The sequence below is a fragment of the Drosophila montana genome, unplaced genomic scaffold (genome assembly GCF_035044405.1).
Source record: "Drosophila montana isolate Dmon_TW-CO22-7 unplaced genomic scaffold, ASM3504440v1 contig_3200_1, whole genome shotgun sequence".
NCBI lineage: Eukaryota > Metazoa > Arthropoda > Insecta > Diptera > Drosophilidae > Drosophila > Drosophila montana.
Window position 1 is genome coordinate 1,257,703 of NW_026998080.1, and position 27,007 is coordinate 1,284,709.

Consider the following 27,007-nt stretch of genomic DNA (forward strand, 5'->3'; position numbering starts at 1 on the left):
TTTCATTGCATACAAAATAACAATAATAAACACCCTAAAATATTCCAATTCAGTATTTTAGTTTCAACTAATTGCGCAGCAGGTGTGCACACACTTGACAAATCTGTGGGTCAGCTGTTTTGCAGCTGTTGTGTACACACCTTGTCACCGATAAGAAACAGTTTTTGTGTTGTGTGCTATTATTTTTAAATAAACTCAATTGTTTATATTTAATTTTATAATATTAAGAAAGCGAGCGCTGAGCTAACTGCATGTTAAATACATCAGCTGTGCACGAGCAACTCACGCTTACGTCACCATGGTAAATAAACAAAGAAGCCCTAGAAATTGGAGCTGGGCGGCACAATGATGTGATTTTTCCGAAATTGATACCAAGCTGTAAATTTTATATGATGCGGAAAACTTGATGCTTAAACTTTTGCAAGATAAATTTGGACAGAAAGAGTCAAACTAAGCACTGCGCACAACAATATTATCGCTCTCAGCTCTACTCGGTTATCTTAAATTCTTTATATAGTGGGCAAAATATTTAAGCAATATTCTCTTGCATGGCATTTTATAGAGCTACGAACATGAAGACTACCCGGAGGACCCATTCCCAAAGGATTTTGGTTATTGCGCCTATGATCAGGATGGCCTGGACCTGGAACCGAATGCAACCAGCAACAGCGAGACAAAACCTCGGATATTGCTAATGGGTCTGCGTCGCTCGGGCAAGAGCTCCATACAGAAGGTCGTCTTCCACAAGATGTCACCCAATGAGACGCTCTTCCTCGAGTCGACAAGCAAAATTGTTAAAGATGACATCAATAATTCCAGCTTTGTACAGTTTCAAATTTGGGATTTTCCGGGTCAAATTGATTTTATAGAGCCCACCTTCGATTCGGATATGATATTCGGCGGCTGTGGTGCTCTTGTATTTGTGATTGATGCAAAGGATGACTACATCGAAGCGCTGACCAAGTTCAAGAACACTGTCATAAAAGCGTACAAAGTGAATCCACGCATCAAATTCGAGGTGTTCATACATAAGGTAACTAGATAGCGCCCTGTTATCAATTGTCGTTTTCATGCAGCTGTTGGCTTTCCCATAGGTTGATGGCATCAGTGATGATTCCAAAATGGAATCACAACGTGATATACACCAACGCTCATCGGATGACCTCAGCGAGGCGGGCCTCGATCAAATCCATCTAAGTTTTCATTTAACTTCGATATACGATCATTCAATATTCGAGGCATTCTCGAAGGTTGTACAGAAGCTGATACCACAGCTGCCTACGCTGGAGAATTTATTAAACATTTTCATACCAGTAAGTGGAAACTTTATACCGTCACCAAAATAATCGCATTAATGACTGCAATACTCTACAGAACTCTGGCATAGAGAAGGCATTTCTCTTTGATGTTGTCTCCAAAATCTATATAGCGACGGACTCATCACCAGTTGATATGCAAGCCTACGAACTATGCTGTGACATGATTGATATGGTCATTGATCTATCCAGCATTTATAGGTAAATAATAGTACAGCCAAAATAAGCACACTTTCTAAATATTCTCTCTCTTGCTCGCAGCTCTGAAGAAACTGCCTTTGACAGTGGCAGTTCTAGTCTCATTAAACTAAATAACAATACGATACTCTATATGCGTGAGGTGAACAAGTTTTTAGCCCTGGTCTGCATACTGCGTGAGGAAAATTTCAATCGGCAGGGCGTCATAGATTACAACTTTATTTGCTTTCGCGATGCCATTAGCGAGGTATTTGAGCTGCGCCTCAAGCGTCAGAAACAGCTTGAAAACGCCGATCAGGACGATGATGAGTTGGCTGATGATCAGGGCATAACAATTGGCCGTACGAACCATGAGAATGATACAGCTGTTGTGTCCAGAGCGCCAAAAATTACATGAACATAATTACGGTGACCTTAAGTTCTGTGTGTTTAACTATTGGTTTATTTCCCCCTTATAATTACACGTGAACACACAGACAACAATACTGATAAAATCACTAATTTGTCTTTAATAATTATTTTTTTATCCATTTTTATGTTTATTTTCATTTATATATCTATCTTTGTTCTATATTGTTAATTCATATGTGTAGCCGCTTTGCTGCTCTTTACAACGCCAGAAACAAAATGCCCAGCGTTTTAAATAATTACAACTAATAATATGTATATTTTTAAATAAAATTTAAATTGAAACTGAGAATTTCATTTCAGCACAAACTAAGATATACTAGCTATACAAATTATTGACTCGCGCGGTATCAAATTTAAAAAAATGCATTTCAATATTAGCACCGATCATATTTAATCGATAGTTTTTGCCACCTTCAAACACTTGGCAGCAAGTGTTGCAAATATATCGGCAATGCAAATAATGCCATCGTAAAATAGTTGTAATATACCATATTAATTATAAGTTACGAAAAGATGGCAAAAAATACAAAATTATTGGTATACATGAAATACATCTCAAGAGCCATATCGATACATTCAGTTAAAGAAAATCGTAAATGTGAATCGATGGTAGAAATCGTTGCAGCGATGATTTCTTATATCACTTACATCTCTAGAACAAATACAACAGACGGGTCGACGGCGACACTTTACATGTGTATGCGTGCTGGTCATACAGTAGTGAAAAATGAGCTGCTAAGAGCAGTAGAATTAATAGTTAATGCGCCAGTAGCCGAAATTGCTGATTTCTTCTACACATAAATCGTGCTAATTTAATTAAAGTTGTTGGTGTGTTTGTGTGTATGTCTGTGAAGACGATCGACGGGGTGGTGCAGTTAAAAATAAAAACCAGTTAAGTCTGTGTCGGGTGAAAGAAAGAAATTTTGTATATGTGTCTCTGTGTGTGTGTGGAAAAGCAACAACAGCAGCAGCAGCAATAACAACAATAACCTGGTCTCGTATGTCCGCTTTCCTTGCTCGTTACGGTGCTTTTCTGTGCCCAAAGTGCAGGCAAGTGCAGCCTGGAATCAGCACCAACGACAGGTGCGTACAACATTTTCTACTTTCTGTCTTTCTTTTAGATTTATTGATTGTTCAAATGCCGCATATACAGCATCCCATGACAATAGATTTAATTCATTCAACCAAAAATTTCAACATATGTATATGTATGTGTATAAATAAAGTGAAAGGTGGTGGCGCATCTTCAGCTTTTTGTCTGTCCCATAGAAATAACAAAATATAAATAAAAAGCACTATTTAATTGTAAACTACTAACATTTGTTATTACTAAAAAATGCTAAAATTTTATTGTTGATAAATGCAGCGAAAAACAACAAAATAGTGAAGAATCATTGCTAAATCTTGGTTGTGTGTGCGAAAGAGATGCAAGAGGGTGACTTTCTTGACAACAAAAATAACAAATTGGCAATCGATAAATAAAAAAAGTTACAGTTTTGTCGATTTATTGCAGTTGTGCAGCTGTGCGGAACAGTGTATACATAATGCACCAAAAGCAGATAAATAATTAGCCGCAAATGTTCTCGAGTGTTGTCACCCACACACAGTGCTTATGTCATAAGCGGAAACTTATTCACACCTATACAAATGTATATATATACATATATAAATCCAACTTTATGGGCATGTATTTTATCTATGAGCATATAACGATTTCTCGTACCAACCCCCAAAAATTAAAAGCACCATAGCAACATACGCAGTTATGTCTATGACCTTAGACATGTTTTTTTTTTGCCCATTTCCTACCTCAAACGTTCTCAGACACGCGATTTCTAATATGGCAAACTTTGAGGTTATGTCTGCATTTGCCGGGTGGTTTTTCAGGGGTTGCATCGTTTATTGATTGATATGAACAAGTAAATTTCACATTGCAAGATAACCAAATATAATATTATAATTACTTGCTTTAAAAAAGTCTTATATTTCATGGAAGAAAAATTTTAAACATAAATTCAGTTTTTCAAGCAGAAGGGGGTGGTCCCTATACCTGGCCAAAAAGCGTAAAGTGTGTTAATGTTTTTTAATTTGTGTTGCCAACACGTGTGCCACACAATTTCCATTTTCTTTGCTCCAACAAATTCTCAACTTTAAGAGGGCGTGCCCCAAAGGCAATGAGCACTTGACGCAGGTGGCCCAAAGAAATCTTAAAAAAAAAAAAAAACCAAAACCATTTGTAGGCAAATTAAATTGCCAACAAACCGTGAAGTTGGTTAGTGGGTTTTGTTGTTTTGGCCAAAAGAAATGGATTTCAGTTGCATATGTTTGTTTTTCAACTTGCTTCTCTTTCTTCTCTCATTCTCCGTCTTCTGTTATCTGTTGAACAAACATTTGCCGTTATATGTAGTTAGCAGCAGGAGCGCTCTGTAAATTATTTTTTATCGATTGCTTTCACACTTCCGCACTAAACAATCAGCAATCAGACAGACACAATTGCGTTTTTCGCTACACTTTTTCTCTCATTCTCGTGTCTGTCAGCCATCCTCCGTTTGCTGGCCATAGTTTTTGTTGCTGTTCTTGTTGGCTGCGCCGCTGTTAAAAGCGGAAGCGACGTCATTTATGTAAATTGTTTGCGTGACATTACCATAGAGAGTCCATATTATGAACCGGTACGCACGCCCCTAGGCATTAAATGCAACACAATTGTTACCAAAGAGGTAGCCCCTTTCTCTCCAGTGTGCTGCCCTCATGGCGGCTGCGCTTTGTAAGCTTCTATGATAGACTCGAGCAGGCAATTTGCCATAAAAACAAAAACAACAGTAAAATTTAAATTTGCATATAGCACGATGTTAACTTTATGTGAATTCACAGAAATGGAAGCTTATATTTATATGCAATTTGTTATGTTATGTTAAGCCACTGTAAAGAAACTAGAAGCACATAGAACTGACAGCTGTAACATTTGCTTGTTTGTCAAATAACTGAAAATGCAACCTGTGATGCATGTTCTGTTAAGCAGATGCAAAGCTAACACCTTGATGTTAAACTTAAAGCTCTTGGGGTGTTATGTTGTGCCAGGTAGCTGTACAAAATAATGTCTATTCTCTTGTACATATATGTTTTAATAATCTTAACCCTTTTTTTAATAAATCTTATTAGCTATGTTATTGCCCAATTTATTTTGTTAAAGATCGTTGTTTGAATGCACTTCAAATATTTAATCTATTTGTTGTGTAACTCAGTTTGTTCGTATTCCCACATTTTTGTGTGGCAGCAACTGATGAAACTGCGTTTGGCCTTTAACGACCTATACAAAAATTTCATAGTCTTTCATCTTGCGCTCATTACCATAGATTCAAATTGGTTTGGCTCCATAGTTTGTAGCTTATTTTGTGAGCTCGTTGAATTTGTTGTTTGCTTAAATTACCTGCCCCGTGCGCAAAGTTCAGCGAGGTGAAACGGTTAAATGTTTTCAAAACTGCCCCAAGGCATATACATATATATACAGACATATGTGTAGATATCTGTGTGCTCCACATTATAAGGCACTAGCTCCGCCCATACAGGGTGCTTTGGTTGCACTCAATGCCGGTTCATTGCACTTGGCATATGATAAACTACAAATTAAGCATGCGCATTTGTCAGTCACGTTGTTTCTGTGGTTTTTATTTGCTGTCAGCGAATTATGAATAATGCGGCTCAATATACAAAAATATATGAAAAAAAAACGTGATATGAAATAAGCGAGAAACGAATAAATATAAATAAAAAATACGTGTACAATTTACCGGAGCAACGCACCATAATATCTAAAAGATACGTATAGACACGCGTATATGGCGCTCAGTTTTGCAGTCGAGCCCAAAAACAAACAAATGGAAAACTGATTCATACTCTGAATATTAGGAAAAATATTAATTACGAACAAACAAATATGTATGTATATGGGTGTGAATGACCGATACGTATACATATAGTATGTAGCCGCTATTAAAAAATAACAAATAAGTTTGCGCTAGACCATAGAACTCGACTGAAGAGATGCCCTGTATTCAGGATTCAAATCCAGATGGCGTTTTAAACAAATAAACTGTGTAGATCTTTGTTACTGCAAAATAGTTTTTGAATGTTCTTTCTGTATTACAAAATTATATACGAGATGATATATACATATATGAGCTGTCGCTAGCCAGATCAGTTATTTCACCAGAAAGCAAGTGAGGCCAAATCTGATAAATTCCCTCCATAAAAATTAACATTGAGTTTACATTATGTTAACTCAACAACAATAGATGGCGTATTACAGTCCCACTACAATGTTAAGAAGCCTTATTTATTGGGACATTTCTTGGAACTAACAAAAATCGGTATTAGAATTTTATTAAAATCTGGATTTTTATTACATTAGCTGGATAAATTGTTTTTGAAGCCTTTTCTGGCTCAAATTTGACATTATATGAGCTAATGAGGAATATAAATATACAAATATGATCTATATATTTGTTTGGGTTTACCCCTTTAAATGACAACAGAGTATTGGAAATAAGCACTTCGAACGACATCAGTACTTCCCTTTCCACATACCATTTCATGGTATATTCATATACAAAATACATATAAATATATATATATATGTGTGTGAATGTTTGTGGCGACCCAGTGAGCAGATCAATTTTCTGCCTGAATTGCCTGAATTGCTGAAAGCAATTTCAGCGAAAAATCACTGGGAATTAATTTTCACCGTTACCGGTTCCATACGATCGGTCCAAATATTGACCTAGTCAACGAAATATGAATCACATTGGCGATGACATCGAACGTTGTTCGTTGAAAGTTCAGCTGATCAGGGAGATTAACGGAAAGTTTGCGCAAAGCTCGCGCGGGCAAAGCTTTGCTGCGGAAGCTTTCGAAGAGCGCAGTTTAAGAGAAACTCAGTAAATCGCTTAAATATGCGCTCTCTTTATAATTTTGTATCTTTTTTGGCATTGGTTAGTTTTTGTTTAAATAAAAAACAATTGAAAAGAAATACTTAACCTTATGACTTGAAGGCTTTCAATTGTAAGCCCGAAAGTTGAGCTTGGGATACTTTTTAAATAGGTAATGTATATGTATATAGAAACATTAAAGCAAAGTGCATTAACAATTAAACAGACCCAACAACAACTACAACAACAAAATTAACAATAAAATGCATTTAGATGCAATCAGTTTACATCTGTTGAACTGAATGCATTCTATATGCTAAATGCCACGCCCACTTGTCGACATCACAGTCAGTTAAGCGCGTATCAAGAAATTTTTATTGTGTAAACAATGCAATTAAAAAAATAAATAAAATATACATATAAACAAAGACAATTTGCTTACGTGCAGTTTTTGTCGTCATCTGAAAAGGTTTGTTTTTAATTTGCAATTTACACATATTTGAATATATTGTAACAAATGACGGGCATTATGCAATAACTAAGCACATACTATATTACAGTGAAGCTCGCTTGAGCGGACAGAAAGGTTTAAGTGGTTTTTCTCTACTTAGAAACTAGACTTAAACATTAAATGTATTATATTTATTTTATAAATGATAAAAAAGAATTTTTGATCTGGAAAAGTTGTTTGTTCGCTTTAGGAATAGTATTTGTAAAAAGAAACCGAGAAAGTAAGGATATCTTCATTTGCCCCACGGTTTTGCAGATATGTAAGAAGAGTGAAGCTTGAAAATGCTCAGTTTGATGAAAGTTTCTCGGATAACAGTATATTTTGACATACAAGAAGCTACTTTTCGACCGATCATTCCTATGGCAGCTATATGATATAGTAGTCCGATGTTAAAACAATTTTGCGTATATGCGAGAAAAACGAGAAAATAGAAAAACGTATAAATGCTGAGTTTGGTCAAGTTATCTTATTAAAAAAAAGGTTTTTATACCAGAGCCTGCTTTTTTTTCTATTCCTATTGCTTCTATGTTATATGAGGTATGGTCCGATGTGTGATCCTATAAATGCTTTCGTCGCGATATGTTGATAAGCAAAAAAGTTTTCCATACGAGAACCAACTCTTCGACCGATCATTCCCATGGCAGTCATATGATATAGTAATCCGATCCGGCTCCAACATTTATATTGCCTGTCACAGAAAGACGGAACTAGGCAAAGTTTCAAGCTTTATACAGAGAATCTAGTTCGCATAGAAACAGACAAACAATTAGACGGCTGTTGATGCTGATCTAGAATATATATACTTTACGGGGTCGGAGATCTCTCCTTCATTTCACAACAACATTATAATACCCTCTACAAGTTTAGTGGGAATCAATAAGTAATGGAACTCCCAAAGGAGAGCTGTGCGACTAAATGAACTATCCCTTATTCGTGTTTTCACTGTACCCAGATATGTATATGTAGTACCCATAGAGCTAACCCTCTTTTCCCAGAACTAAGCACATATTAGTTTATTTAGTAAACACCTTAAGCATTCATGATCAAATCTGATTGATGATAATGTGTTCTGTACGTAGCGGAATATGTGTCGATTAAATAACCTTGATTTGTTATTCTGTTGTCCCCACTGGGGGCCCTCGATGTTTTTGTTGGCGTTTGACGAAATTCAAGAATAAAAACAATAAAAAAAAAACAATACCCGACCGCACTATTTTCTATAATATATTCAATATACACATGTGCATAGTTCGGCGATAACACACAAAACGCGCGGGCCAAGCGAAATTCTCTATAGTCTTACTTTTTTCTGTATATAAACATACACTTATATATATATAGATATATGTACATATATATATTTAGTCTTATAGTAGTCTTATAGTTTTGTTATTGTATTTGAGCTCTTGAGAAATAAACAAACTAACGCATTTGTACGAGTGCAAAATCATTAAAGAAAATAAAACCGATTAGAAAACTGAATGAAAATGTGCGACTTCCGATGTTATATACTAGAGAGCATTACGTATTTTCTACCCTATGGCATTTCAGATGGCGTAAGCAACTATTCAACTGTTTAATTAACTAATTAAATGCCGAAGCCAAATAAAACAAATTCGTAATCAGATTGCAGAAAGGAAATGTTACGTACCAACATTTAACAACAGATTTGTTATGTTGGTAATCCTTTATTTTTGCAACCTCTGACTTATAATATTTTATATTTTTTCATGTCGCTGCCAAAATTTTCTTTGAACTCTGCGGAAATTCATGAATGGGGCGCATTAGGCACAGACAATTAGACACGCTACAACAAAATTCTGGCAATGTCAAATTTTCTAAACAAATGTTTTTGTGCAACAATTAACAATTAAAAAACATAATTTAATTAATTAACTATTGTTATTCAAATCACAAATTCTTCAGTTCAGGTTCAGTGTGGCGCCTAAAATTCGATTGTAATAAACCAGGTTTTGTTTCGAAATTGGTTTCGATTTAGTTTCTATAGTTCTCTTCTGGGTCTTTCATCTATGTATCTGAGTTTACCTAAAATAAATGGGGTATTCACAGTTCCCTACAAAAGCTGCATATCTGATTAACCTGTAATTAATTAGGGAATTCACAGTTTACACCAAAAGCTGCATAAAGAAGACTTTGGTAGATTCTGCGCAGGTTCCAGTCGAACCTGTCTTTAATGTTAATACACGAGTGGAGTTTAGAATTTTCTTCTCTTCTTATGTTTTCTCAAGTCAAATCGAGTTTTAAAGTTTAGTTTTCGTTTTGGAAAACACAAAAGAAGTGTACTTTCCAATACTTTATTCGCAAGTACTTAGAGTTGGAAATCACAAAAGAAGTGTATTTCCCAACACTATCTTTTCAGGTTGGAGATCACAGAAGTGTTTTTTCCAACACTATCTTTGCACGTCTACAGTTAAAAAAAAGGGTTTGCGCTGCAGAAAAGTAGAGCAAAGAGTGGAGTCTCCTGTCAGTGCTTTTTGTTCTAGCAAAACAGTTCAAGTCTGTGAACACCCTACCCTAGCAAAGGTCGGGGATCAGATCAACTTCTTCGGCAGCCGGGGTCCTGGCTGACCCCATCACAGAGATGCGTCTCCAAAGGTTACACCACTGCGACCTACCTACGAGGCGAATCAACTAAATACCCTACAGTATTAGGCCATGTCGTTTATCCCCTTAATTGTAAATATCCCACCGTTGTAAATACCCCTCAATGTAAATACTATTTAAAACTGGTAGAGATCAGAAGATACTGATCGATTCCAGCGCTTAAAAAAACAAATTGAATTCTTAAACAAAATGCTGAATTATTGAATACCTGAAATGTAACTCTAAAGCATGTCATAATCTTAACTAATGTTATTTGAAACTGAAAGTAAAAAGAGCTTGTTAAAAACTAACTAATATATTAACTGCTTTTTCTGTTGCTTAATAGACTATTGTATATTATTATAGAGTATTGCTGCAGCTTATCTGTAGGGTATTTTGCAGCCCGAATTAATCATCGTAAAGCAAATGCACATTTAAATTTATTACACGTTGTTGTTTACCGAGCGATAACTGAAATTCGATTTTTTGTTGTTGTTGTTGTTGTTGCTGGTTTCACTGTACTTGAGGAAAGCCCACGCGCAATTTGAGTTGTTTACGTTGTGTGTTGTTGACGCCAGCTACAGCTACAGATACAGGTACAGATACATAAAAAGATACAGATACATTCTAAGCACCTTGTAAATGTATGTGTGCGCGTATATTTAATTATATGCATGTGTGTTTGTGCTTAGCAGACAGCTTCTTTGCCCACATTTCTGCCAGTCGGGCCCACAAATTACAGCCAATCGGGGCCGAGTAAACAAACAACAATAACAATAAATATACACACACATATATATATATATATAAATGTATCTTATAGAACCGGCTGCGTTGCGTATGCGGAAATGTTGTTGCCCTGTTGTTGTTTTGGTGTTTTGTTGTTTACGCCGCGAATGCATTGGCAATTACAGTTGATATTAGCCCAGATAAACTTGGATACACGTGTCTACAATCTAAGAAATGCATATTGTTATTTAGAAACGACATTAGAGCAGATGTTGAGAAACCATCTAATGCCTATTATGCATAGAAAAACAAGATAGAACAGACAGCCGAAGATATTATACCCTTTACATTTTGCATATATGCGGGGTGAATTGTCAAACTTGAAAAACAAATAAATTTTCCATAAAAAACTATTTTTCCCACCGATTCTTCCTATAGAACACAGCAGATCAATGCTGAGTTTGATTGTGTCAAGATATCTTTTAAAAACAAAATGCCTTTCATGCAAACATTTAATTTTCGACTGTTAGCTATATGATAAACTGGTTCGATCCGCCCGATTGCAATATATGCAAGACCTGCAACAGATAGACAAGATGGACCTCTAAAAGAGTACTAGAATATTAGACGATTGCGGTTCCAAGGGTTTTTCAAATTGCCGAATACATTCATTAGCTGAAATTCCACTCTATATACAGACTGACTGATTGATTGACTGATTGATTGACTGACTGATTGACTGATGATACGAGCAAAGCACATACCTCTAGTTGCCTGATTTTAGAATAGAGAGCTTATTCAATTCAATTTGGGGTAAACAATCGTATAATATTTTGCATCCAATCGGCCTAGAACTTATTTTCCAAATTCTTTGGGGAAATTTATTGGAGTCGTGTTTCGCAGTTTTCGAAAACTATGCCCATGCTTAGTTGAAAACTGATGTCGAAAATTTTATTTCCAAAGCTCTACCTTAAAACTAGTTATGAGAGGAACCTGTAAAATATCAAAAATAGAATTTCATAATTTCTAGACTTTAGACTGAGACCTTAGAAAAATTGCGAAAGAATTGAAACCATGCCAAAAATAAGATTTATTAATGCAAGCAACTTGTACACGAAAAAGCCCTGTATTATAAGTTTGGGACAATTCAAATATCTTGAAAATTACAATTTCTGGAAAGATCTAATATTGGGAAATTATTAAATATTATTTTTTGCTTACTAGCTTCATTAAAATACCTAAAATCTGTATTAATTGCTCTTAATTAAATTTATATATATTATTTTTTTAATCTGTATTAATTTCTCCTAATTATAATTGATAAAAGATAATAAATAATTATGCATCACAAATGCTGCTAATGTGTATAAATGTATAGGGTATATTATTATTAGGGTAACGAACGCAACTTTTGAAATAGTTAAACGAAAAATAGAGTTCCTTCAACCGAATTGTTTGTTTATTCACATATAAAGCCGGGTACGTTTGCAAATGAAATCCCAATGCGTAGTATGTTCATAAGAGTTGTTGTTTTTGTATTTGTTTTTGTTTTCTTGTATTTGTTGTTAGTGTAAAAGGTACGGATATCGCTACACGCGCTCTATGCTTAACTAATTCGACCTTGATGTGTGTTGTGTTTTTTTTTTCATTCGCCGGGTTATCTATTATGCTCGGCTAGAAATAGCCGGTTGTGCGCTGAAAAACACATATATAGAATGACTCTATACGCGATTTATATGTGTGTGTACCGCAATAATCAGATGTAGAGCTTGTTGTGCTCCCCACAGATGAAATATATTTATGTATATATATATATATATATGTGGGTATACATTTCTCGCGCATGCCTGATTAAAGGGGCTCGTCTCGAGTTGCCTCTCAGCTTTGCTCTCGTGTTTTTCAATTGACGCTTTAAATGGTTTTTTTCGTAGCCATAAAAAAGAGCTTGGCTGGGTGAACTTTTGCCAGCTCGCAATTTGTTGAAGCTGTGTAGAGTTCAGGAGCTTATCAAACATATCAAAAAGATTTCAACCTTCTTTATTTTTTATATCCATATAAGGCGGATGTTTCGAATACCGTAAAAAATGCAAATTGTGCTTTAATTATTCCAGCAAAACCAAATAAAATAAATAAAATTGGACGATCAAGGTAAAGCAAAGTTGAAAGCGAACGTGAATTTGCAAAAGCAGAAATCCAAGCAAAATAAACAAGGAAAACATGAATAGACAAAACTAGAGAGCTCTACTTATAGATACACTGCTCAAATTACAGGTGACCACAAAGGGAAGAGCTTCATGTAGAGAGATAGAGAGAAGAAGACAGCCAGACAGGGCGAGAGAGATAGAGAGAAGAAGACAGTCAGACAGAGAGAGAGAGAGAGAGAGGCCAAGCTCCATAAAACTATCAAAAAATATACATAGTCATATCATATTAATGGCATCAACCAAATTGATAAATCATGCCACTATATCATATAATATTCAAAGAAATAATCTTAAATATTTATAGAACATTTTCTAACCTAATTCTCATTTTTGGAAGCCCATTTTCTTAAAATTAAAGACTTAAAATTTCAAAATCCTCAGGCTTAGGCAAAATTTTGATAACAGAAAAATAAGGAAAGATCAGAATACTTTTTAGATTTTAAAAGTCAACGGAACAGGAGAAAAACGTAACTGATGGGCAAGTTAGGTTCAGTTCCATAGTTTGAAACTAAATCATATATTAATACTTATCATACAATATAGATATACAATAAATGTAATACAATTCCGATTTAAACGCACATTTCAAGTTAGGTGGCAACGCCAAAGAACACAAGCTCTCAAACTCTTAACCAGAGTTGACACGTTTCAATTTGCGCACATCAAGAGCTCGAATTGTTCTCTTTGGTAAACTTTGGCATTAGTTCAATCCAATTATGTTGACGTATGTATTACTGAGTCGGACTTTGTTTAACCTTTCATGTATTGTTTGGATTTGATGTTTGATTTCGATGTTTAAATTTGTTTTGCTTTAGTTTTTCAAAATTTTCTGCGTGTGATAACCATTCAGTTTGCAAGTGTAAAAGACATTTCGGACAGCAGCGAGTACAACGAATCGAGGAATCCTACGTACGACAGATCAGAAAAAACACAAAACACATTTCCCCATGTAGTGAGTGAATATCCCATTAATTGTGGTTTGCTTAACATTTCTGCGATCTGGTCACATCTGACAAATGCTGTCGAGTCTCAGTTAACGAAAAAAACGCGGATCGGTTGACGCGAAAAGCGCTTCGTTCGGGCCGCCACAATCTTTACCGCTTATGGCTAATCAAACGTTATCTTCTCTCTCTCCCACTTTCCCACTCTCTCTCTCTCTCTTTTGCTCTCTCGCTGAGCGCTTTTATCACGCGATTGTCACACATTGAAATCTTATCAAGCGGCAACAACTTTTGCGAGTTTTACAAAAAAAAAAACAAAACTGTCTTCAATTCCGTTGTGTATTTTTGCGTCGCGGCATGCGATTTTCCTAATTTTCGCATTTCAACTGTGCTGCGGCAACTTAAGTCCAGTTTAATAAGTCGACAACCTGGGTAAGAGTCGGTTAAATTTTGACAAGAACCTTGAGAGAAATAACTTTAACGTCTTTAACCTCACTTCCCACTATTCACATGGCCCGCGTCTTTGTTTACCAATTCTAATTAGCACATCGATAATTAGTTCGCACAATATAAGTATATCAATTAGCCAATTAGTATACTCCTTTGTTATATATATCTGATCCATTTAACTAACTTGTGTAAATCGTTAGTAGAACATCGGTTCGAACTGGAAAAATAACGCACATTGACTCATGTTTTCTTTTGTGTCCGATTCGTGTGGCAATAAATTGTGCAAAGATTAGATAAATATGTATAAATGTTTTATGGTTTTTCGGTGTTATACTTGTACATACACACACACACACAAACACATACACACACACATGCATACTCACATTTTATACACATTTTGGAAACGGAACTAATAAATAGCTTAAACTTATAATGAACTATTCAAAAAAGAGATCCACAAATTTCTTCTACGCACACAGATAAAAAAATATATATGAGAATAAAGCGAACAAAGGACACCCAATAAAAATTCATATATTTATATAGAGGAAAATAGAAGAATAGCCCTCCAAAAATGCCGCTCTTTGCCCGTAAATCCTCGAAGAACTCATCTGAACACAGCAACATCAGTCAGGACAGCAAAGGACGCACGTCCTTGAACTCGTCTATGCTGCAAAACAACAATAGCAATCATCAGAACAATAACAATGATCTGGACAAGAAGCCCCCGCTGATCTTCCACTGCCAACTGGCACATGGCAGTCCGACGGGTCTGATCACGGGCTTTGCTAGCGTTCGTGAGCTGTATAAGAAAATAGCCGAATGCTTTGATATATCCGAGGATGACATTTTATTCTGTACCCTTAACTCGCACAAAGTGGACATGACGCGTCTGTTGGGCGGCCAGATCGGGCTAGATGATTTTATATTTGCCCATCGCAAGGGTCGCGCCAAGGAGATTGAGATTGTCAAGACGCAGGATGCTCTGGGTCTGACCATAACCGATAATGGTGCCGGTTATGCATTCATTAAACGCATCAAAGAGGACTCCATTATTGATCGCATCGAGCACATATCCGTCGGGGATCACATCGAGAAGCTGAATGGTCTCAATATGGTGGGCAAAAGGCATTACGAGGTGGCACGCATGCTGAAGGACATTGGGACGGGGGAGACGTTCACGCTGCGCCTGGTCGAGCCGATCCGCAGCGGCTTCCAGGGCATCGGACCGCGCAGCCAATCCCGTGCATCCGCCTCGGCATCCGGCGGCGGCGCCGGCGGCAATGCCGGACGCAATTACGGCAGCGGCAAGGAGACGCTGCGCTTCAAGGCCAATGGCAATGCACAGATTGAGCCCAAATTCGATGAGGCAACCACCGCGGGCGTTGAGGCGATTAACAATCTGCTCGAATCGTTTATGGGCATCAACGATACGGAACTGGCGTCACAGATATGGGAACTGGGTGACAAGAAGTCCAACTCCATGGACTTTGCTGAGGCCATTGATAACTCGGACCTGGAATCGTTCGGTTTCACCGACGACTTCATTATCGAACTCTGGGGTGCTATAACGGATGCGCGTCGCAAAAGCAAATCAAAAGAAGGACCTTAGGCGATCATCGACAACAACAACAACAACAACAACAATGATTGCATTTTTATTAGAGTTCTTAAACAAGTAATATAAACGCTTAACTAATGCAAAAAAATTAAAAAAATATTACAAAAGAAAAAACAAAAAAAAAACGGAAATCATATTTCATCAGCTATTTTATTATTATTTCTCTTAATTGATAAAGCTTAGTTATTTTTATTTATATATTACATACACGTGTATTTATCTGTATGCCTGCATTTGCCAATTATATTGTATTTGTTATATTTATCTATTATATATATGCATACAAATTGACAAAAAAGTAGCAAGTAGACAAACAAACAAAATATTACAAAGAAACTATATACTTTATTATATTATTATATTATTTTGGTACAATTTGTTCAATGTACATAATTATGCATTTTAATTTAGTTATTATTTACTATATAAACATTTATAAATAAACTTAAATTATTTGAAATTGACCTTGAAGAATTGCTTATTTTATATTTTCTAGTAATGTTGCATTTTCAATTTATAATTTTCGGTAAGTGCTTTTTAATTATTAAGTTTGCAGACGCATTTTCTCTCAGTGTAGCATTTATTATTTTGGCACCCGACAACAACTTGTCTGCTCATTTTGCAAAAGATTCCACAGCGCAAAACTGTGACAAATTTTTATTTTTTTTTTTTTGCTTATATTCCGAGTTCTTTTTTGTTTTTTGCCTAGAGAAGGCCATGAGCACGTGCGTTGAGACTCTGCCGAATTTTCTTGATGTTTGCCATTCGTATAGAATAAATACATATGTTCATATGTCAAGTACATACATAAAGACATTTCCTGTCGCATAGGTCGAAAGCTTTCTGAGGAGGCGATGTTTTGAATGCAACATCGAATGACGCGTCGTTAGCACAACACATACATACATATACATACACACTTATGTACATGTACAGCAAAATGCAATTATTAACATTATTAACATAGAGCAACAGCTGCTTAAGACGACGCTGCGTACAGCTGATAAGCACATTTATTTAAGTTGTTGTTGTTGCTGTTCGCAGCTTAGTATTTGAGCGCTTAAAAGTACAATTGAAGAGAGAGAGAGAGAGAGAGAGAGAGAGAAGCAGAGAATGCGCTGGAACAGCTGCTCAGCCTCGGCCATAGCAACAAATTTCTAACAACACTAACAACAAACATGTTTTACAAGACATACTTTCTGGTTTAACAGGTTTATTTTTAATACAAACAAACACATGGCAAAGCTTTTTGCTCTTAAGTCTCGCGCGCAACGTGCTCGCCGCTCTCCCACACACACATACAAAAGCAGCTGCTTAATTTAATTAGCTATGGCGCACCGCTGCTCACTTGGGTAACTAAAAAGAGTCGATGCTGTCGCACGAGCGCTCAGTTGTGCAAGCTCTGTCGACGAGGCAACAAGCAAGGCGGAGCAGCTAAAAAGTTGAATACAAAGAAAAAGACAACGCTAACAAAAAGACTTGTCAAACATTTTATACTGAGTTACACAAAAACTGTGCCAACTTTAAAAAGTTTACTTTAAACTATAGCAAACAATTTCAAGTGCTGCTGCAGCAGAAATAGAGTGAGGCGCAATTTGTCTTGCTAGTTTTTCGTGAAAAATCCAAAAAGGAAATATAAAAAAGCCAAGGAAAACCACAGCAGCGAATAAATAGATTTTGAAAGAAGAAAAACTCAACGAAGGTAGCGGACACATAAAATTTCCATTATACTAGAAACGTGTGCAATTCAATGTGATTTTTCTTGGCACACAATTTTGTTCGACTTTGTTCCTGTGTGTTTGTGTTTGCCTGTTTCTTGCTTTTTTGTTTTTAATAAGTGAGTGTCTTGGACTTTGATCGTGACTCAACAAAATTCACTAAGCAGCGTTGCGACTAATAAATAAACACAAACATTCAGAAATACACGTCAATTGGTTGTGCCGTTGCGGTCTTTACAGAAAATTCGTTTTGCCTATTTTGTGCAAATTTTATTTGCTTCGTTTGGTTCCAGTGTCTGTTGTTGTTGTTGTTGTTGTTGCTATGCAGCTTCCACATGTGTGAGTTTAATTGTTACCCCTCCCGCTCACTCTTAGTGCTGCATCCGCAGCACTGAGCTTTTTTGTGCGTTTTGTTTTGCTTGTGGCTTTTCGCACGTTGCGTTGCGCGTTGCGTTTTGTTTGCAGGTGAAAGTAACATCGCAAACGACGCGTGATAGGTGGCATGATGTCTGCTTTAGTATTTCAAGTGGACTTTGATTTTCATTGATGGTTAGACTTGACTAAATAAACATAGATCCAAAAATTGAACTAAAAAAATTACGCACACACACACATACGAATTTATCAATTGAGAAATGTGCCTTGTCTTATCAACTACAAGAAGTACACTGCTAGGTACTAGACTAATATGGGCATAAAATATTTTTGACCATTTCCTTTGCGATAAGCACAAACAATAAACATTTCATACTTTTGGCCATGATAAAATTTGGCTAAAAACATTGTACATTGACCTTTACGCTGGTAAATTTTAAACAAGCGCATTCTATTAATTTATTGAATTCCACGATTTGCAGAACAGTTAAAACTTAATCACGCGATTTGTCTACGCGTACATATTGAATGCGCAAGACTTAATGAACTCGTAACAGGCCTGATAAACACAATATATTAATTTACAAATCTATATATATACATACATACTTATGTATAATATATGTATGTTTTAAATGCCGCCTGTGAAATCGCGTGATGTTTTCCAGTGGCATGAGAAATGAGTAATGAGCATACATACATATGTATCTTTACGCATTTGTGTATGTATTGACGATATTATTGTTTTATTACCCACATATAAACGGTGGGAACACGCCACTAAAGCGGTTAACAATCACACTATCTTCTTTTTTCGATAACACTCGCCTACAGCACACACATGTTTGCACCACACCGAAAGCTCTGTTCGCAAAGACAGCAACAGTTACAGTTACAGCTTGCGTAGTTTGTGCAGCCCCCGCCCCCGCCTTGCCATGAACTTGTTGTAAATTCACGCGAATATCCCAAGTGAATGCGCTTTGAATGTCGCATGACGTTTACCTACACTGTTTATTTTCGAAATAAATAAAAGCAAGGATAACTGTAAAACATTGCTATTGACTTTTTAGTAACTGCTGTTAGCATAACAACAAACATTACACACTGTTCAAAATATATACATACATATGTTCATAGATATATATGTATGTATATACATAGATATATTCAACATATTCACCACCCATTTAATTCCACACATTAATTCGTTGTTTGCATTTGTTTTGCTTGCATTCGCAATGCAATCACCTTGACTTTCTGCGTGGAAGAAGAAGCTAGCAAATTATATACAGTTAGCAACAAGAAAAGATGTGTTGATTCATGTTGCGCCAAAATTTGTTTTCATCTTTTGCATTTATTGCACTTGTCGGCTGCATTTAAATGTCAGCAGAAGTGCCACAAAACGTTTTGCTAGCTGCCGCAAATTTGTATTTTTAAGCACAAAAGCATAGACAAAAAAAAACTAGCTATATAATATTTGGGCAAATCAAATAATGACTTACTCTGTGTTTTCTGCCATTTACAGTTGTCCAAAGGTTGATTTATCAGCAGAGCGAACGACTCAGCAACATCAATAACAAGTGCAATAAAATGAGTTTTTATTAATTGCGCGCACACATACAATTTAAAGCCGAGGAAACACGCACACATTTGTGCGATCTAGAATTAACTAAAATCGATATCGATAGACAGTGTCGATAAACTTTTGCAATCAAAATGCACAGTTTAGCGCGCGTTTTTAGCAATTTGCAAGACTTCTACAATGACATCAATGCGGCCACACTGACCGGAGCCATCGATGTGATCGTTGTGGAGCAAAAGGACGGCGAGTTCCAATGTTCGCCCTTCCATGTGCGTTTCGGCAAGCTGGGCGTGCTGCGCAGTCGCGAGAAGGTGGTAAGTAGCATAAGGAGGGGTTGGGCGGGCGTACCATTCCCGCTTTATTAATATTTATTTCTTTGGCCAGGTGGACATTGAAATCAATGGCGTCCCCGTCGACATACAAATGAAGCTGGGCGACTCTGGGGAGGCGTTCTTTGTGGAGGAGTGCCCGGATGATGATGATGAGGAGTTGCCCGCCAATTTGGCCACTTCACCCATACCAAAGAGTTTTTTGCAGTCGCTGAACAAAGTCAACGACAGCCTGGAGGAAATCCGCGGCGTGACAGCCGACAAGTAGGTTATCCGTCTTTGTATAACATCCGTAGATAACGTTCCACTGCAGCTAGCTACATAAACTATCATCATTTACATATTTTAGAAGCGCTAGCGATGAACTTCAAATACCGTTGCCTTTGCCGCGTCGCAACTCAATTGATCTCTCCAAGGAGGAGCCCAAAGAAATTGTTACAGAGGGTAGCAAGTTCGAGAATCAGGCATCGGACTACACGCACCGCAGGTAGCGACGCTTTGCCAGAAACCTCTATTTTAATTTGCTACCCTTGCGATCTACTAATCTGCACTGTTTCATTGCAGGCACACGGATAACATCTTAGAGCGTCGTAATTTGAGTGAGAAAATCAAGGAGTATACAACTCGAAAGATGCGTCAGGAATGGGCCGAGCATGAGGAGTTATTTCAAGAGAAGAAACAGCAGCCAGAGAAGGTTGAGAAAATGCCAGAGCCAAAGTCAGAGTCGGAACCGCAACCAGCACCCGAGCCAGAGGTTGCTCAAACGCCGCCATCAGCCAAATCGGAGTTGCTGCTGATACCACCAGCTGTGACAGTAGCCGCGGCAGCGCCAACTGTCATCAGTGAGGCCAATAAGGATGATGTCAAGAGCAAGACCAAGAAGCGCCGCAAGAAGTCGCAAATGAAGAAGAAGAACACACAGCGCAAGACTTCCTCAAGCAGCTCTGCTGGCAGCGCCGCTGGCGGCGATGCGGCCAATGCAGATGCCATCTCGCTCAGCTCGTTGCAGGTCAGCAATATTGATGAGACTGATGTGGCGGCCAGTGTTTCCATTGCCCATACCAACTCCTCGTCAAATGATGAGCAGGCCTCGCCCGCACTCCTAACGGCACGCACAGGCAATGATAGTTCACTTAGCGAACTGGCGCATACCGTCACGCCCACAAACGCGGCACGGCACGACCTGGACATACACTTCTTTAGCGACACAGAGATCACAACGCCCACGGGCATTGGAGCTGGAGGCGCTGGACGCGGCGCCGGTCGTCCCTCGACGCCCATACAGAGCGACAGCGAACTGGAAACGACCATGCGCGATAAGCGTCATGGTGTCGATGATGAGAACAGCGCTCTCTGGAATTGGGGTGAGCTGCCCACGCCGGAGCAGGCCAAGGGTGCGGTTAGCGCCGCGGATGCACAGCAAAGCCAACGCCACTGGATGTTGAGCAACATGTTTAGCTTCATGAAGCGGGCCAATCGTTTGCGCAAAGAGGGCGCTAACGAAGCTGGCGATATCTATCTATCCGATTTGGATCTTGGCCGAATGGATCCCGAGATGGCGGCTCTCTACTTTCCCAGTCCCAAGAACAAGGAGGGCAAGCAAACGAACAGCGGCGACGAGGATCGCGAGAGTGGCAACGGCACCAGCCTGCCTCATTCGCCCAGTTCGCTGGAGGAGAACCAAAAGAGCCTGGACTCGGACTATGATGAGAGCAAACAGCTGGCACCACAGGGCAAGAAGTGCGTAGCCGCTAGCCGAATCCCTCGCAAATATTATGAGTTTATGTCTTATCCCCTCGATTTATATTTAACTAGATATTTGGACTTCGTGGCCATGTCCATGTGCGGCATGCAGGAGAACGGTGCTCCGCCCAGAGATGAGGATTTCGATCGGCAGCTGGTCACCTATGCAGATGTAAGTAAACCCCTTTTAAATTGCCATTGTCCTGCAAAACCATCGATAGTTGTTATTCAGGTGTAGATGAAATTGTTATTATATAATTTTACAATTTGAATCTTACATTTGGGAACTTTTGAATTGAGAAGAACGAGATTACTTCGCTTCATATTCCCATTGCGAGTATCTAGATTGTTCGTGTAGGGAGTAATAGTTATTAAATACTCTAATTGTTGCTATCGATGGTTCTGTGGCTAGTTTGTGTGCATTTGTTTCCACTGCACCCCACAACACTGCGATACACTGCACTCCGCACCCTTATTAACAAAATACATTTTATTCATGCTTGCCGCCCTGCTTTTGCCCTGCTACCTGCCGATTTCCTGTGCGCAGGTGTGCAAGAATCCAAATATGTTTGCATCACCGAACCTAGTTGTACGTCTAAATGGCAAATACTACACTTGGATAGCTGCATGTCCCATTGTCATGACAATGATAACATTCCAGAAGCAACTAACCGAAGTAAGTCTTGACTAATGCCCAAAGTTATGGTTTCCGCCGCACTGTACCGTTATGGAACCCAATTAATTTTCTTCTTTTCTTTCAAGGATGCCATCGAGCAGCTCATTTCGCCAGCGGCACAAATTGGGGGCGATGACAAGCCCGAGGCCGTTCACCCAACGGACAATGTTGGTCAAACCAAGCGTTCCTGGTGGATTTGGCGACGATCTCAGGATGCAGTGCCTAGTCAGGTGAACGGTGCCGACAAGAAACATCAGAATTCCGCTGCGCTGGGCAAGGATGAGAAAGGTAAACTTCTTTTGGACCAGCCATTATTTGTGACCAGCTTATCTTCTGCTGCTATTTTAGATGGCGATCAGGCTGCAGTTAGCACGCAAACATCGCGTCCTAATTCCCCGGATATAAGCGATCCCATTCTCAGCAAGAGCGACTCGCTGGGCAATGTCGAGAACACTTCCGCTCTGGTAGACAATCTCGAGGAGCTGACCATGGGCTCCAATAAGAGCGATGAGCCCAAAGAGCGCTACAAGAAAACGCTGCGCCTCAGCTCGGCGGCCATTGTAAGTGCCCGAAAATCCTGCTCTCTCTCTTCTCTAACAGCCTTCTCTGCTCGTTCTGCTTCATTTACAGAAAAAACTAAACCTCAAAGAGGGCATGAACGAAATAGAGTTCAGTGTGACGACCGCTTATCAGGGCACCACGCGCTGCAAGTGCTATTTGTTCCGCTGGAAGCACAACGATAAGGTTGTCATTTCGGATATTGATGGCACCATTACCAAGTCGGATGTGCTGGGCCACATTCTGCCGATGGTTGGCAAGGATTGGGCGCAATTGGGCGTGGCTCAGCTATTCTCGAAAATTGAACAGAATGGTTATAAGCTGCTCTATCTATCGGCACGTGCCATTGGCCAGTCACGCGTGACACGCGAATATTTACGCTCCATCAGGCAGGGCAATGTCATGCTGCCCGACGGCCCGTTGCTCTTGAATCCCACTTCCTTGATATCCGCCTTTCATCGAGAGGTCATTGAAAAGAAACCGGAACAGTTTAAGATCGCCTGTCTGTCAGATATACGCGACCTCTTCCCGGACAAGGAGCCCTTCTACGCCGGCTACGGCAATCGCATTAATGTGAGTTTGATTAGTTTTTTCATTTAATTTGTGATACTTACCAACAGGCTTGTCGTCTTTTTAGGATGTGTGGGCCTATCGCGCCGTCGGCATACCCATTATGCGCATTTTCACCATCAACACGAAGGGCGAGCTAAAACACGAGTTGACCCAAACATTCCAATCTTCGTAAGTAAAGTGCCAAATATCGCATCATTAATGTCTATATGGTTGTGGTGTCTTCCCAACTGCTTTGTAACTTTTGAAATCTTAAAGTGAAGCTTAATCTTGAAGCACGTTTAAAGCTCGTTCAAATTGGCTGAAAGCTCCCTTAAAGTGAGCGCAATTTACACATTTACAACAAAGCTCACTTAAAGCTTTCATTATTAGGCTAAAGCTTTAACTGCAAATCATGCCACATTTAAAATCGCAAGCAAACCCAATTGGTTTAACTCGTATTAACATCATAACGTAACGCTAGGTGCGCCTATAGGTTGTAAGTACTACTCCACTTAAATGTTGTGTGTAGGAATTGTCCTCATTATTGTACTACCAAAATTCATGCAATCAACCAATCAATCTATCAATCAATCAATCGCAATCAAAATCCCAAAATTGAGAGTGCCAAAAACTCAACTCAAGCATTTTGGTTGTCAAATTTATAGTGGCTACATCAATCAGTCGCTTGAGGTCAATGAATACTTTCCGCTGCTGATGCACACTGATGAATACGAATATCGCACTGATGTATTCGACGATGAGGAATTGCCAGATGAGCTACAATTCAGCGATGATTATGATATGGACGAGGCCAGCGACGTTGCTGTTGATGATGATAACAATGACGATGACGATGACAATGATAATATTGACGAGGCTATCTTTGATGACGACTTGGCCAAAGCCAATGATGATCCGGATATGAACCTCATTATGAGCACACACGAAGCCAAAAATGAAATACAAAAATACTGGAAATGGCTGCCTAAGCAAAATCCATAGATGTATTTTAAACAGTGGGGATAATCCTCAATTTGTGATATGATATATGTTTAGCGCTAAGTTTCATATTAGTCTATAGTTTTGTGATATGGGAGCACGCTCCCTCCTATTATACTAGCAATAAGTAAGCCGACTTTTGAGAGCTTAAACTCCCACGATATATGCCTAGTTTTAAGATTTGTTCAACCATTATAGCTATATATAGAGCTTAGTTTGTTTTTTTCTATAATAATTTATACACAAATAAAATGTGTGCATACTTTCGTTGTTATAATGCGATTTTAATTTTTTGCGTGTGGCATGTGGCATTAGTTTGAGGTTAGGTTGCATTGTAGCACAAGTTTGAGGTTAGGTTGCACTCAAATTTCTGTTGCATACGCTTAGGCGCCGGGCCAATGGCAATTATTTATATTGCATAAATCTTGTTGTCTGCAGAAAAATATGACTAATGCATTGTTTATATTTTTTTTTTACAGGTATTGCAGCATGACTTATATTGTGGATCAATTGTTTCCACCCGTCAAGCATGACGAAGTTGCCATCGAATTCTCCAATTTCAACTACTGGCGTGATCCCATACCGGATTTGCCGGAACTGGAGACGGCGCAGGTGCCGCCAAACAAACTAGACACAGCCACACTGAGACCCATTCCAGAGAAATGAATAATCCATAACCAAACGCAACTACACTTATATTATATATACATATATATATTATATATACATATATATATATTTATACAATATTACTATTGACTATTAGAGTGAAGCTTCTGTCGTGTTATATTTCGTAAACATTATGTTCATTTCGCATACAAACTCGTTCAAGCGCTGTTCAAATTTCCAAAAAGATAGCAAAGAAAGAGGAAAAAACAAGTTGATCACAATTGAAATTCATAAATACATCAAGCCTATGTATACTATAATTAAATTATATATTAAGTTCTGTGTCAACAAGCAGAAAAAGTGATTTAGCCTTGAATTTGTAACATTGCATACAAATTATTTAGTTAATTGATTTGTATTTGATTCGAAATAAGTGAATTTATTTGCAAAGGTTTTATTTATTTCCTATATGCCTTTTTGTTTCTTTTATCTGCATTGAATGATAATAAAATGAAAATCAATTGTAAACTGAAATTCCTGAGCTACTATATTGAAATCTTGTGATTTATAATTTAAACTTAACTACGTCTATTTTTATAATTATTATAATTTTGTGATCATCAGTTAATGATAATATTTTGTGCTTATGATTTAGTTTACGCTGGGCCTAAACAAATGCTTAAATATATAATAATAAACGCTGCTTAGCCCCAAAAATATAAATATTACAACAAAAAGAACGAATATATAATGTTTCAATAAAAAATCAAATGCTTTAAAACAACCTTTATAAATATATATTTATTGGAAATTATATTAAATTGTTATCTACATAAGAAAATGTCTGTGGATCGGTTTATGAACCCAGTTCAAGATTGTTTCGTTTCGTTTTTTAAATGTAAGATATTTAATTTAATTTTTTATTTAAATTCCACAAACAACAAATATTGCTAAGCCTACAAACTTTTATATATTCCTTTTCATCATGGGCCTGATCCGGTTGAAGATTCAGTTTAGAGAACCCGTTTCCTGGTTCAAACCACTTTGGTTTAAATCGGTTTGCAGACTGAATCTCATCTGGATGGACTTCTAATTTGGCTGTAGTCACAACAATAGATATCAGGCGACAGTCCGTCGAATAAAACATGAACTCAAGTTGCAGTGGAAAATTTTCAAATGTGTGTTGTTCATAGATACAATTGTTGGGGCTTGTCGCCTTTGTCGTCTAGCATGCATAAATAAATATGAGAACATTCGAGTAGAAAATCTGCGATTATGGACAAACAGCCGAGCCGCACAATCAAATCAACGCCGCACGGTAATCGAGGGGGGGAGGAGGTTGGGTAGGTGGACTCAAATGTACGCTCGGCAGACACATGAGGGCATGTATTTGTCAACGTAATTTTTGCCAATTCAATTAATGCTCATTTAAATCACAGCAGCCCAGCCAAACAACAACTGCAGCAGCAGCAGCAGCAGCATGCTCATCATCATCATCATCATGATGATCATCTTCATTAGCATACAAAGCGGCAGAGACTAGGGAGTGCTACGGCTTAAGTGCCGACTAATAGGCGTACATTATCAGAGGCGCAGCTACAAAAAAAAACTAAGCATTATTTAAACGAAGAGACATGTTGAAACTTCCTCTGCCCTTGTCCAGCTCTGAGTAACAGAAGTGAGAGATTTACTTGAAATCCTTTCCTCACCAATTTAAGTCTCTGTTTATACAATAGAAGGGTTTCCTGCTGTCCCTATTTTGGGTCTTAGCGTTTCGAGCATATAGCTAACCTGATGCAGAACACAGATATCCATTAAAATGTGTTAAACAGGCGCTATACCGACTAGCTCATACTCTATTGCCCGCTAAATGCTAAGCGAAAGTGGAATTTTAGTAATACATTTCTAATTATAATTAAATATATAGCTTGTTTATTTTCAAAATCCAAACAC

General features: G+C 38.0%; 3 protein-coding genes across 9 annotated transcripts; all 3 read left to right on the forward strand.

Annotated features, from left to right (window-relative positions):
* The first annotated feature begins 121 nt into the window (after positions 1–121).
* On the forward strand, positions 122–2,207 carry RagC-D (Ras-related GTP binding C/D). Its single transcript, XM_064686359.1, has 5 exons — positions 122–301; positions 563–1,033; positions 1,095–1,313; positions 1,375–1,517; positions 1,578–2,207. Exons 1-5 carry the CDS (start codon positions 299–301, stop codon positions 1,909–1,911), a joined length of 1,170 nt encoding a protein of 389 aa, XP_064542429.1. The 5' UTR covers positions 122–298; the 3' UTR covers positions 1,912–2,207.
* Positions 2,208–2,867: 660 nt separating this feature from the next.
* On the forward strand, positions 2,868–16,377 carry kermit (PDZ domain-containing protein GIPC-like protein kermit). Of its 3 annotated transcripts, none has more exons than XM_064688170.1 (2): positions 2,868–3,008; positions 14,772–16,377. In XM_064688170.1, exon 2 carries the CDS (start codon positions 14,867–14,869, stop codon positions 15,902–15,904), a length of 1,038 nt encoding a protein of 345 aa, XP_064544240.1. In that variant the 5' UTR covers positions 2,868–3,008; positions 14,772–14,866; the 3' UTR covers positions 15,905–16,377. The 3 variants fall into 3 exon arrangements, with proteins under 3 accessions (XP_064544240.1, XP_064544238.1, XP_064544239.1); XM_064688168.1 differs by lacking the exon at positions 2,868–3,008 and adding an exon at positions 13,650–13,807; XM_064688169.1 differs by lacking the exon at positions 2,868–3,008 and adding an exon at positions 13,661–13,850.
* Positions 2,868–25,838, forward strand: Lpin (phosphatidate phosphatase LPIN). Of its 5 annotated transcripts, none has more exons than XM_064688164.1 (12): positions 2,868–3,008; positions 19,532–19,902; positions 19,973–20,181; positions 20,267–20,404; positions 20,482–21,657; positions 21,733–21,832; positions 22,208–22,336; positions 22,423–22,624; positions 22,685–22,896; positions 22,967–23,467; positions 23,532–23,635; positions 24,112–24,722. In XM_064688164.1, exons 2-12 carry the CDS (start codon positions 19,723–19,725, stop codon positions 24,446–24,448), a joined length of 3,288 nt encoding a protein of 1,095 aa, XP_064544234.1. In that variant the 5' UTR covers positions 2,868–3,008; positions 19,532–19,722; the 3' UTR covers positions 24,449–24,722. The 5 variants fall into 5 exon arrangements, with proteins under 5 accessions (XP_064544234.1, XP_064544235.1, XP_064544233.1 ...); XM_064688163.1 differs by lacking the exon at positions 2,868–3,008 and adding an exon at positions 17,307–17,615; XM_064688166.1 differs by lacking the exons at positions 2,868–3,008; positions 24,112–24,722 and adding exons at positions 17,308–17,615; positions 24,925–25,838.
* Positions 25,839–27,007: the final 1,169 nt, after the last annotated feature.